General features: G+C 39.2%; 1 protein-coding gene across 5 annotated transcripts in view; it reads right to left on the bottom strand.

Annotated features, from left to right (window-relative positions):
- Nucleotides 1-15000, bottom strand: part of LOC307002253 (E3 ubiquitin-protein ligase SH3RF3-like) — a 140486-nt gene that overhangs the window by 50833 nt on the left and 74653 nt on the right. For 4 of the 5 annotated variants that reach the window (XR_013798442.1, XR_013798443.1, XR_013798444.1 and 1 more), the window contains exons 2-3: nt 9549-9824; nt 5653-5748 (exon numbers count right to left, since the gene is read on the bottom strand). Coding sequence is in view for 2 of the 5 variants with exons in the window: in XM_079619672.1 (XP_079475798.1) it covers nt 5653-5748; nt 9549-9824 (372 nt within the window). In the remaining 3 variants the exon portion in view is untranslated. Of the gene's footprint in view, nt 1-5652; nt 5749-9548; nt 9825-11994; nt 12131-15000 lie in introns of those variants that run through there. The other variant, XM_079619673.1, reaches the window with a different exon arrangement.

The following is a 15000-nucleotide window of genomic DNA, read 5'->3' as shown; positions in this document are numbered from 1 at the left end:
ACGTGGCGGTTCATTAAGATCCTGACGGGTCACGTGACGGTTCATTAATATCCTGACGGGTCATGTGGCGGTTCATTAATATCCTGACGGGTCACGTGGCGGTTCATTAAGATCCTGACGGGTCACGTGGCGGTTCGTTAAGATCCTGACGGGTCACGTGGCGGCTCATTAAGATCCCGACGGGTCACGTGGCGGTTCATTAAGATCCTGACGGGTCACGTGGCGGCTCATTAAGATCCCGATGGGTCACGTGACGGTTCCTTAAGATCCTGACGGGTCACGTGACGGTTCATTAAGATCCCGACGGGTCACGTGGCGGTTCATAAACATCCCGACGGGTCACGTGACGGTTCCTTAAGATCCTGACGGGTCACGTGACGGTTCATTAAGATCCTGACGGGTCACGTGGCGGTTCATTAACATCCCGACGGGTCACGTGGCGGTTCATTAAGATCCCGATGGGTCACGTGACGGTTCATTAAGATCCCGATGGGTCACGTGGCGGTTCATTAAGATCCTGACGGGTCACGTGGCGGTTCATTAAGATCCTGACGGGTCACGTGGCGGCTCATTAAGATCCCGACGGGTCACGTGGCGGTTCATTAAGATCCTGACGGGTCACGTGGCGGTTCATTAAGATCCTGACGGGTCACGTGGCGGCTCATTAAGATCCCGACGGGTCACGTGGCGGTTCATTAAGATCCTGACGGGTCACGTGGCGGTTCATTAATATACTGACGGGTCACGTGGCGGTTCATTAAGATCCTGACGGGTCACGTGGCGGCTCATTAAGATCCCGACGGGTCACGTGACGGTTCATTAAGATCCTGACGGGTCACGTGGCGGTTCATTAAGATCCTGACGGGTCATGTGGCGGTTCATTAAGATCCCGACGGGTCACGTGGCGGTTCATTAGGATCCCGACGGGTCACGTGACGGTTCATTAGGATCCCGACGGGTCACGTGGCGGTTCATTAGGATCCCGACGGGTCACGTGACGGTTCATTAAGATCCTGACGGGTCACGTGACGGTTCATTAAGATCCTGACGGGTCACGTGACGGTTCCTTAAGATCCTGACGGGTCACGTGACGGTTCATTAAGATCCCGACGGGTCACAGGGCGATTCATTAAGATCCCGACGGGTCACGTGACGGTTCATTAAGATCCCGACGGGTCACAGGGCGGTTCATTAAGACCCCGACGGGTCACGTGACGGTTCATTAAGATCCCGACGGGTCACGTGACGGTTCATTAGGATCCAGACGGGTCACGTGACGGTTCATTAAGATCCCGACGGGTCACATGGCGGTTCATTAGGATCCAGACGGGTCACGTGACGGTTCATTAAGATCCCGACGGGTCACATGGCGGTTCATTAGGATCCAGACGGGTCACGTGACGGTTCATTAAGATCCCGACGGGTCACGTGACGGTTCATTAGGATCCCGGCGCGCAGGATCTCATTAATGCGGTCATGAAACTTTCAAACCTCGAGTGGTGAATGTGGTTAATATACTGTATACTGCACGTCAAGCTCTCGCTGGGCCGTGAGGAGTTTAGACGCCTTCCGGTTGCTGGCTAATTGTGCCAATAATAGAGCCCATCATCATGCAGAGTAATTATGCCACGCGAAGATGACAAAAGAAAATCACAAGCAGCGAGAGTATGTGAGAGTGTGTGTGAGAATAATGACACGCTGTCAGACCCGCACAGAAATAACTCACGATCTGAGGGAATAAAGCTGCGCTATCAACAACTATTTATATCTAGTGTGTTTTAACGTGTGTGTGTGTGTGTGTGAGAGAGAGAGAGAGAGAGAGAGAGAGAGAGGGTGGGTATGTATTGTGTATTAGTGTGTGTCTGTGTGTGTGTGTGTGTGAGAGAGAGAGAGAGAAAGAGAGAGAGAGAGAGGGTGTATGTATGTGTGTATTACTTAGTGTGCGTGATAAAGAGAGAGTGTGTGTGTGTGTGTGTGTGTGTGTGAGAGAGAGAGAGAGAGAGAGTATGTATGTATGTATGTATGTATGTGTGTATTACTTAGTGTGTGTGTGTGTGTGTGTGTGTGTGTGTGTGTGTGTGTGTGTGTGTGTGTGTGTGTGAGAGAGAGAAAGAGAGAGTGTGTGTGTGTGTGTGTGTGAGAGAGAGAGAGAGATAGTGGGTATGTATGTATGCATGTATGTGAGTATTAGTGTGTGTGTGAGAGAGAAAGAGAGTGTGTGTGTGTGTGTGTGTGTGTGTGTGTGTGTGTGTGTGTGTGTGTGTGTGTGTGTGTGTGTGTGTGTGTGTGTGTGTGTGTGTGTGTGTGTGTGTGTGTGTGTGTGTGTGTGTGAAAAGGATAGTGGGTATGTATGTATGCATGTATGTGAGTATTAGTGTGTGTGTGAGAGAGAAAGAGAGTGTGTGTGTGTGTGTGTGTGTGTGTGTGTGTGTGTGTGTGTGTGTGTGTGTGTGTGTGTGTGTGTGTGTGTGTGTGTGTGTGTGTGTGTGTGTGTGTGTGTGTGTGTGTGTGTGTGTGTGTGTGTGTGTGTGTGTGTGTGTGTGTTTTATGAAGCTGTGACTCTGAGAGTCTCTCCTCTTCGCCATGATCTCACCACAGTAATAATACTAAAAATAATAATACATTTTATTTATATTGCGCTTTTCTTGAACCCAAAGCTTTACACAGGGAAACAGAGTAATCTCTCATCATGCTGTGTTCATTGTTTAAATTAGCGTTTGCAGATAGACACATTTTCATCACTAAAACTGGCAAGAACATCAAAAGAATTAAATAAAATAATAATATTAATTTATAATTATGAATATATTATTTGACTATATAAATATGAACATGATATAAAAACAATATATGTATAGTCAAAACATTATATTATTAACATTATTAATAATAATATATAATTATATAATAACAATAATATATGACAATGTTATATTATATAATAAAAATAATATATTAATACAAAAATATATAGTATATAGTATAGTATATTAATTACAAAATTATAGATAATAATGATGTGTTATATATATATATACATATGACATTATTATATGTCATTATTAATAATAATATAATATATTAATAATATATTATTTTGACTATAGATGTAAATATAATCTAAAAAATATATATATTATATATAGTCAAAATAATATATATATATATATATATATATATATATATATATATATATATATATATACTTACATATTTAATTATATTTAAATTATATTTTATATCTACATAATAATAATAATATATCATTAGGCCTATTGTATTCATATATACAACAATAATATACAACGTTAATTCAATTTAATCCGTGCACCCGCCGGCGGGAGCGAAAATCTTCGTTAAAATGTGCGTACGTTCTTTTTATAGGCTTCACTATATGGTATCACCCAATTCATGGTATCATTTGAAAGCTTAGAATCTAAACTTTACAATACCATCACTTTTGTTTTTATGATACATATTAAATTAAATATTAGCTTAAATATGCATTGGTCCCAGACAAAAATATCTTCTTTATGATTGCGTAGAAACATTTATATGAAAAACAAATTATTTATATATTTCACAAAACAGTCAAGTCATATATCACAAGAAAGGTCTCATTCTAAGGAATTTGGTGATGTAGTTTATTTCATTGTGAGAAAATCAAAGATCGAATAATCTTCAAAAGAATCACGCAGTGAAATAGGATCAAACTGACATAACAGTGAAAAGTATTACATTCCAGCTTCAATCAGCCACAAACCACCACACAATCTATATAACCTTTTAGCTTAGGATGTTATCTTTCAAATGAGACCATTTCCAAGTTTCTGTGAGCTTTTATTGGTAATAAAATCCTTTTCGAATGAACTGCGATCATAGCATCATATCTCCAGGAGGTACTCTGGTGATGCAACACACTGGTGTGGTGACAAATTTTTTTTTTAATTTTTTATTATACAGAAAAAAATCTTGTTTCCAGTGTTTGCTGGCATCTAGAGGAAACAGCCATAACTGTCTGCATGGCCCTAGAGCCCACAGGGCCTGAGTTATACACTTTCAAAAATGAATATAAAATAAAAAAATTAAAAGCGCCTCTTTTTTTCTTTTTTATTACAACTCAGACAGCATATACTTAAATGTTTATCGCTTTTAACACTGTTTTATGAAACTTAAAAGGGTTTCCTGTAAAATTACATCGAAATTGTCCATTTTGACAAAACTATGTTGAAATGGTAAGCTTTTCAATTTGGGTATGCAAATCCAGGCAGAAATCCCAAAAAATGGTCTTGAATCTTAAGAGGTTAAAACTATATAAATATTCAATAATTTTTTGAGGGATAAATGTTACTTAATTGTCACAAAAATGAACAACATGATAATTTTTTATAATTTAATTATTTCTAAAAATAGGCTTCATATTCTTATTTTACGCATTTGTTCTCTTGGTTGAAGATTGATGTAGTATCATGTAGTCGGTTGATCCAGTAATTCACCGAGTGCATATATCCCAGCATTCCCTGCGGTGAACACACGAACAGCAATGAGAACTTCTCGGATCAGGACACTGGATGACATCATCAGCACCAGAGCCGGGTCGGGACTGAGCTCACGAGGACAGACTTTAAATCAGCTCGGAGTCGAGAAAGATAAACATCATTTATTTTCCCATTTTCATCTGGTGATGTCGGGAGCAGAAGATCGAGTTCCTGCGCTCGGACACGTCCATCACTCACACGCGCCGCCAGGAGCCAGAAACACAGGAGGAGTGAGGACTCGCTCGTGTCAGTCAGTCAGCCTAATTAAATCAAATACATTTAATTTCTTTTGTTTTGTTCCCTTGTAAGGCTGTATTTTAAAATAAGGAAATGTGTATGCACTGCTCAGAATCACGATAAGATCATGAAAGAAATCATGCCATGATATATTTCTCACAAAAATGATATTTATGACCGTTCTCGTTTCTCATGTGCGTCACACAGACCGCGTGTTTATCAGAATAAAGTGTTGAATTCATGAATAACTGTGGGAGGACATCAGGACATCTGAGATCAAAACTCTCTCCTCTCTAATCATGCTCAAAATCCACACGCATTACCCATAATGCATCACTCATCACACCAGCACAGGTGACTTGTGTTTTAAAGAAATAGTTTTTTAAGGACTACAACAAACGGCTGGCAGGAACTACACGACATTCCTCCCGTTAGTGACATCACCAACCCTAGAATTTACATAAACCCCGCCCCCGGAACACGATTTATAGATTATCATGACAGAATATGCTAATCAATGACTAGAAGATAACTACACATAAGCTTCATAAATTCATCAACTAACCATTCAGAAATTTCCTGTTCTTCTACATGTTGTCACTTCTTCTTGAGTCACACACACACACACACACACACACAAACGCTCTTGTAGCTCCGCCCCCTGTGCTTGGAGCAGCAGCTCATTTGCATTTAAAGGGACAGACACAAAACAGTGTGTTTTTGCTCAGCCTCAAAAAGTGACAATTTTAACATATAAAAGTATCTGTGGGGTATTTTGAGCTAAAACTTCACACACACACTCTGGGGACATCAGATACTTATTTTACATCTTGTGAAAAGGACAATATACCCCCCCGACAGGCTTTAATACACTTACCTCGACGTATAGGATAGGAAAAATCCCAATCTTATCTCCCAGCATGCCTTCTGCCCAGTTATCGTCCACTCTCCGGATCACGGTCAGAACCTCGTCCTGCGAGAGAGAAGGACACATCCTTATGAACCACATCCTTATGAACCACATCCTGATGTAAAGTTAAGTTTAATTTTCATATTTACAACAGAATGAGAAATGAAATAGAATATGTGAACGGGAAGATCATCTCCCAGCATGCCTCACATCACAACACCTGCCCTACACAAACACTCTCAGGTATATCATCAGTATGATCTCACTGACACATTTCCACAACATAAGACAAAAATCATGCTTGGGTAAATCTTAATTATGACATAAAAAGTCAAAATTATAACATACTAAGTCATAATCATGAGATAAAAGTCAAAATTATGACAAGTCATAATGAGATAAAAAGTATGACATACTAAATCCTAATTATGATGTAATCATTTTGAGATTAAAAGTAAAAAATTATGACATATTGTCATTTATAAGTTTAAATTATGACACACTACCTCCTAATTATGACATAAGTCATAATTATGAGGTTAAAAAGTCAAAATTCCTAAGATATTTATGAGATAAAAGGTTGAAATTATGACAGCGTTTACTGTTAAATCATTAGAGGTTCACATAATAAACACAAACAGAAAATCACACATATCATTTATGGGAACCAAAACTGTTTTTAACATTCTTCAAAATATATTTTGTTCAGCAGAGGCAATAATGTCACAATTTCAACTTTTTCATAATTGTGACTTTTTGCATTTTATAAATTATGACATACTATGAAATAATTGACATGTCATAACTATGACATACAAAGTCATAGTTATAAGATAAAAAGTCAATATTATGACTTTCTGTGTCATTATGACTTGTTTTAAGTTTGACTTTTTATGCCATAATTATGACTTTTTTAGTCATAAAGTTCAAACTAATTTGATTTCATCTCTACAGACGACAATAGTGTCATTATTCAGCTTAAAAGTTGATTAATTTCAGTTCAAAAACAGTTGAACCATCAATCAAACTACCAATGACTGAATGACAGAAACTGACAAATCTGAATATCACACACATTAATGCTTTAATATCTGTATCATACAGAAGCCACAGCAACTGACCTCATAAAGATCATTTTATTCATATCAAGTTTCAAACCACAGACTCAATCAAGTGTGTATTAATGAGTGTTTTAGTATGCAGACCCTCATCAGCCGCTCAGCGCATCTTCCGATGCCTTTCTTCTCGTGAAAGGCGTGTGTGTGTGTGTGTGTGTGTGTGTGTGTGTGTGTGTGTGTGTGTTTGTGTGTGTGTGTGTCTGATTTTCAGGACACATCTTTCCGTTTCCGTCTCGACTGACTCCTGGAGTAAAGAGGCTGTTTGTCATCGAGATGCTGAAGCCACAGAACACACACACACACACACACACACACACACACACCGCAGCTGCGACTGACAGTCGATGTGAGGAACATACAGAAGAGAGAACGAGACGAGGAAAAGACGACTGCCGCTTTTATTTCACTTCCAGGCATTGACGTGAAAAGTTCACACACACACATCATCATTCTGTCACCAAACCTGTGTGACTTCCTTCTTCTATGGAACATCAGAGAAGATACTCCGGGAAAACTTTTGTCTATTCAATACAAGTCAAATGGAGACCAAAATACGGGCAGGTGATATGGCTAAAATCTTATTTCACAAAAATAATTTTGATTTTGATTTTTCACTCACTCACTCACACACTCACTCGCTCGCTCACTCACACTCACTCACTCACTCACTCACTCACTCACTCGCTCGCTCGCTCACACACACTCACTCGCTCGCTCACACACACTCACTCTCTCTCACTCACTCACTCACTCACTCACTCGCTCGCTCGCTCACACACACTCACTCGCTCGCTCACACACACTCACTCGCTCGCTCACTCACACTCACACTCACTCACTCACTCACTCACTCACTCACTCACTCACTCACACTCACACTCACACTCACACTCACACTCACACACTCACTCACACACACACACACTCACTCACACACTCACTCACTCACTCACTCAACACACTCACTCACTCACTCACACACTCACTCACACTCTCACTCACACACTCACTCACTCACACTCACTCACTCACTCACACACACACTCACTCACTCACTCACTCACTCACTCACACACTCACTCACTCACACTCTCACTCACTCACTCACACTCTCACTCACACACACACTCACTCACACACTCACTCACTCACTCACACTCTCACTCACTCACTCACTCACTCACTCACACTCTCACTCACACACACACTCACTCACACACTCACACTCTCACTCACACACACACTCACTCACACACTCACTCACTCACTCACTCACTCACTCACTCACTCACTCACTCACACTCTCACTCACACACACACTCACTCACACACTCACTCACTCACTCACACTCTCACTCACACACTCACTCACTCACACACTCACACTCTCACTCACACACTCACTCACACACTCACTCACACTCTCACTCACACACTCACACTCTCACTCACACACTCACTCACACACTCACTCACACACTCACACTCTCACTCAGTCACTCACTCACTCACACACTCACTCACTCACACTCTCACTCACACACTCACTCACTCACACACTCACTCACTCACTCACTCACTCACACTCTCACTCACACACTCACTCACACACTCACTCACACACTCACTCACTCACTCACTCACTCACTCACTCACACTCACTCACACACACACTCACTCACTCACACACTCTCACTCACACACTCACTCACTCACACACTCACTCACTCACTCACTCACTCACTCACACTCTCACTCACACACTCACTCACACACTCACTCACACTCTCACTCACTCACACTCACACTCTCACTCACACACTCACTCACTCACTCACTCACACACTCACTCACTCACACACTCTCACTCACTCACTCACTCACTCACACACTCACTCACTCACTCACTCACTCACTCACTCACACTCTCACTCACACACTCACTCACACACTCACTCACTCACACTCTCACTCACACACTCACTCACACACTCACTCACACACTCACTCACTCACTCACTCACTCACTCACTCACACTCACTCACACACACACTCACTCACTCACACACTCTCACTCACACACTCACTCACTCACACACTCACTCACTCACTCACTCACTCACTCACACTCTCACTCACACACTCACTCACACTCTCACTCACTCACACTCTCACTCACTCACTCACTCACACACTCACTCACTCACACACTCACTCACTCACACTCTCACTCACACACTCACTCACTCACACACTCACTCACTCACACACTCACTCACTCACACTCTCACTCACACACTCACTCACTCACTCACTCACTCACACACTTACTCACTCACACACTCACTCACACACTCACTCACTCACACACTCACTCACACACTCACTCACTCACACACTCACTCACACACTCACTCACACACTCACTCACTCACACACTCACTCACACACTCACACTCTCACTCACACACTCACTCACACTCTCACTCACACTCTCACTCACACACTCACTCACACTCTCACTCACACACTCACTCACACACACACTCACTCTCACTCACTCACTCACTCACACTCACTCACTCACACTCACACACTCACTCACTCACTCACTCACTCACTCACTCACTCACTCGCTCACTGGCTCACTCACTCACTCACTCACTCACTCACTCACACACTCACTCACTCACTCACACACACACACACACACACACACACACACACACACACAAGCGCCGCACCTTACTGAAGGTCAGACAGTCTTTGTCCTGGTCTTTGTCTTTGACCTGGAAGTCGTAGAGAGCTTTTCCCTGCGGCGGCGTCTGGGACAGCGGCCGGATACACTGGATATAACTCGCCGGCAGGAACCCGTGGCTCCCGTTCAGCTCCCCGTGGAACCAGTTCTCGTCCACCTTCCGTCGCAGGATGATGATGTCACCTTTGCTGAACTTCAGGTCGCCCGGTTCTTTGCCCTCGTAACTGTAAAGCGCTTTTCCACACGGCAGCTGAGGAATGTTCTGGAAGAAGAGATGAGGAGAACAAGAGGTCAGGAACGTGAGGCACTGATGGACCAGGAGCTTCGAGACCTGCAACCATCCAGAACTTATGACACGCCGCGCAATTTTACTGTGAATAAAAGTGACTTTACTCACTAAAACAGAATTTGAGGGGAAACAAATATTTCATAGAGCCCTAAAAGTTTTTTTTTTTGTTAAAATTGCAATACATTTTTGTTAAAATGTATAAGTTTCATGATTCCAATTCTTTCAAATTTGCTGTTTGATTACTAGAATTTAATTTATAATTTAAGGAGCTTCAAGACCTTCAACGATCGAGAACTTTATGCAATTTTTACTGTGAATAAAAGTGATTTTACTCCATATTAGCAATTTAATTTTTCGTTTTTTTCATCCTTTGACAAACAAAAGAAACTTAGAGCAGAGTTATTATCATTGACTAATACTAATAATATATTTTTTTTTAGTTGAAAAAAAAAATGTAGGGCCCTAAAAATATTATACATTTTGCTGTTTTTAAGAATTTAATTAATTACACATGATTTTTGATTTATTGACATTAAACCATTAAAATGGAATCCAGAAAACTTAAAACAGAAAACAAAGAAGTCTTATAAATGAATTTTTTGTTAAAAAATTTAATTGTTGTTAAATTGTATAAGTTTCATGATTTCAATTAATTAGACATGCTTTTTAAATACAAAATTTTAATTTAACAATTAAAATGGCGTCAAAAAAAATCCAGAACAATTTTAACAGAAAAAAAATGGAATTTGGAATTTTGGAAAATGGAATTTTCATAGGGCCCTAATATATGTTTTTTTTTTTTAATTCATTTTCATTTTGTTTAACTTGAAGTACTAAAATAAAACTTAATTAAAACTATATAGACATAGGCCTATTTTAAAAAAAATATATACAAATTATAAAACTAAATATAAAATTCAAAAATATCAACAAAAATATAATAGTATATTAATGATAATAAAATAACCTGGCTAAAGGTCTGTCAAGCTTTGTTGCTCAACACAAAGCGTGCACAGACTCAACCGTACAGTTACTGTTTGCAACTCCATCTGAATTATTGATATGAATAAGCTGCAGTGATGCTTCATTAGTCAAACCTCACAGACTCTCTTTACACTCAGCTTTGCTGTAGACGGATTTATCCATCAAAAATAAACATTAAAACCCCTGAAAGATCCTCTGGAGTAGAAGAGAGATGATGCAACACTCAGAAAACCAGAGGAGCTCACAATGGAAATCAGTCGTGTGTGTGTGTGTGTGTGTGTGTGTGTGTGTGTGTGTGTGTGTGTGTGTGTGTGTGTGTGTGTGTGTGTGTGTGTGTGTGTGTGTGTGTGTGTGTGTGTGTGTGTGTGTGTGTGTGTGTGTGTGTGCTCATAATTCCCTACATCTCCCGAACAGTCAAACACACGCTTCACAGGGGTTTACCACAGTGTGAGGAACTGAGCTTCACATAATACCCTGGTAAAATCCCTGTGAGTGTCAGTTACTCAAACACTGAGTTAATAATGTAAACAATTATTACATCAACTTATTTTACAATCATAAATGATGTGATTTATTTTCCCTTCATGGCTTCATCCCCGGCATTTATGATGATTCCCAGTACAGCAGTGGATTACAGCTATTTTACAATGCTTTCAAACAACAGTTCAATAAACAAAATGTTAACATAAAGTATAATTTTTTTAGGCACAATATTTCCAGTTAGTTTGTCTGTTTTTGCTCCGTCAAACAAAATAAACAAGTTTCATTGTTTAATGACTCACTCATAAAAACTTAATTCCTTTCTGAATATGCATTACTCGTTTATAAAACACATTGTGTGCGTCTCAATCAGCTTAGTTCATGCAAATGTGCATTTGCATTGCATTATGTGCATTTACATTATATTACATGCAATATGTGCATTTATATTATATATGATATGCGTTTGGATTATATATTATTATTAATACGCATTATGTGCATTTGGAGAGTTATTATAAAACGGTTAGTTCCCATCCTTGATTCTGATTGGTCAATAGCTGTGTTTGATTCACGATAAAACACGGCTATGACCGCTTCACCCACCGGCTCTATGTATCACTACACAACACCCCTAGCAACCGCTCTTAGCAACTTAAGATCGAGTAAGTGAGTGTACCTGCATTTACTGTAGAATAGCATTTTCCTTCAGGTCAGTCCTATATTCATAATAATATAAATCCGTTTGAATGTCCGCTGCGATATCATGTCATTTTAACAGTTAAGGGGTTTCCCCGAGCCCGTTTCCCCGAGCCCATATCATCTGTCAGTGTCTTCCTTCTCTGTGATCACAAGTTCGAGTCCTTTCAGTGTAAAAGTCTTCTCTGCTGACCGACTCGCTCATAAACACAGTCTTTGTCTCCATCTATTGGAGAAATAATGTATATAACTTCTGTTGCTGTTTACGGTCAGGGACTATTTTTTCCAGCGGAAGGAAGGCTTTTAGTGATTTTACTTCATGAAAGTTGCATAGATACATATTTTTCGGCTTTAGTAGTTGTATTGTGTGGTAACCGTTTTATAAAAGCAATAAGGTACGAGAGGCAAGTGCTGTATCGTGAATAAGTCAGGGCTGAAGGGGTTACTCCGCGTCGCGTCGTGCCTAACAACACCCTTCAGCCGATACAGCACAGCCTCTCGTACCTTATTGCTTACTTACGTGCATTTGCATTATATATTATATGCTTTATGTGCATTCGAAAGATATATTATATACATTACAGTATGTGTATTTGCATTATACATTATATGCATTTAAATTATATAGTATGTGCATTTGCATTATAGTATGTGCATTTGCATTATAGTATGTGCATTTGCATTATAGTATGTGCATTTGCATTATAGTATGTGCATTTGCATTATATAGTATGTGTATTTGCATTATATAGTATATGCATTTGCATTATATAGTAGGCTATGTGCATTTGCATTATTACATGCATTATGTGGCACTGATCAGGGAGTCCGAAACACTGAAACTTTCCCAAAAATCCCACAATGCACCATGAAAACCAGAGAGCGTTGATTCTCGTTGATAAACATACATCGCTAGAAAATGAACATAATCGAACTAACATTTATATTTATGGCTGAAATGTTGCACGCATTTGTAACAAGCAAAGTATTTATCATAGTGTACGTGTATTGTACCTTACTGTAATGTTCACCCATTGTTATTAATGCATTGGCGTTTTAAACTAATCGGTTCAGTGAATAATTCAATGAGTCACTCACTTGATTCGTTTCTGATTAAAGCATTGAACAAATCATTTGAATAAATGATTCACTCATAAAGACAGACGATTGTCTCCACTTAATGGTGCACCTCTATACATTTTAGAAAGAGTCATAGTAAAATCAATAAATTAAATATTACGTATTTTAATAAATTATATTTCAATATTTTTCGACAACGTCCTCAACTAAAATAACAGCATGTCTTTTTGTTTCAATGAGTTGTAGCAGCTGTAAAGAACAATTACAGTGATCTAAACCACTCATACTGAGCCACTTTATGTAATTATGAGCTCTTGATATAGAAGAATATGAAGCCATCTGCTAATCAGTGTAATATTTATATTAAATATGATTCATGTTCAGTCAGGCGGGAGCATGAATGGAGTGGTTGAGCAAACAAGTGATTATGATTTGCTGATTTTTTTGTTGAAGAAAGAGTCTTGAGACGCTGTTCTAGTGATGTTTAGGCCATTAGCAATTCATCCGAGCATTAAACAAATAAACATTAATATTGAGGACAAAATGAATCTTTCATGTTGAGGGGGTTTAATAAAAAAATAGATCACCAGTTTTAAATGAGACAAACAGCTCAGAGAGAGTTCATAATGAAGAGATGTTGAACACGCTCGCATGAGATGATCTTCACACCGTACAACATGACATTTACAAGTTTAAAGAAAACTGAGATTATCGGAATGGGTTTTTTACAAGAAAAGTATTTCTGCTTCAAAACTTCACCAATACAAATGAAAAAACTTTTTATCTCACTTTTTTCTTGAAGTTGTGAGTTTACAAGAGAAACTGGAAAAATGTGAATATGGTGCAAAAGTTCATTTATTTCAGTAATTCAACTTAAAAGGTGAAACTAATATATTATATAGACTCATTACATGCAAAGTGAGATATTTCAAGCCTTTATTTGTAATAATTTTGATGTTTATGGCTTACAGCTTATGAAAACCTGTTCACAATATTCTTTAAATTTGGGGGTTTCATAAACTGTAAGCCATAATCATCAAAATTATTACAAATAAAGGCTTGAAATATCTCACTTTGCATGTAATGAGTCTATATAATATATTAGTTTCACCTTTTAAGTTGAATTACTGAAATAAATGAACTTTTGCACCATATTACAAATTTTAAAGTTTCACATGCATATCTTTTTTACTCAGAATTGTCAGATATAAACTTATACAGTCCAATTTGTGAGATAAAAACCATCAATCGAGAGAAAAAAAGTCAAAATTGTGAGATTTTTTATTCTGTGCTGGAAACAAGCTTCTAGTTTTCTTTGAAACTAATTCTATAATTTGTTCAGTTCACACCTCAGCTTCTGCACAGCATGTTTTATCTACACTACTACAGTCATTAAACTTACAGAACTAATTAAATATTGTGACCGCAAACAAACCCTATACTGGGGGTTGAATGCATGGATTAACTTATTTCATTAGAAGCCGTTCATCACTTCTGAGAACAGACACAATTACATCTGAATTAAAGCTCTGAATGAACATCAAACGAGACTGAGTTTTAATGGAATCAAACTCTCCGAGGGCTTTGCTTCCCTCCGCCGGGGACGGGATTAACCGCACACGTGCTTCCGGCTCTCTGGAGTCTCCCAAATAAATAAATAAAGACTCCAGCGCAGCTTATTCCATTCAGCATAATCAATTTACAAGCTTATTTGAGAGCGTTTTACCGGGGTTGCGGCTTCGTGACTGTGATTTACTCTGACTTAAACCGACGTACGGGATCTTAAAGCGCTTCACATTATATGTCAGAGGAACTCCCCAATAGAGTTTGCATGGTGTCAAACCCCGCTGATGTCTATTGAGCACATCATGTTTAATCAGAATAACTGGATCTTCCAGCATTAGTC

Source organism: Phoxinus phoxinus, assembly GCF_949152265.1.
Source record: "Phoxinus phoxinus genome assembly, chromosome: 7".
NCBI lineage: Eukaryota > Metazoa > Chordata > Actinopteri > Cypriniformes > Leuciscidae > Phoxinus > Phoxinus phoxinus.
Note: the sequence above shows the minus strand (reverse complement) of the source record. Positions and strands in the feature narration are given on the sequence as shown.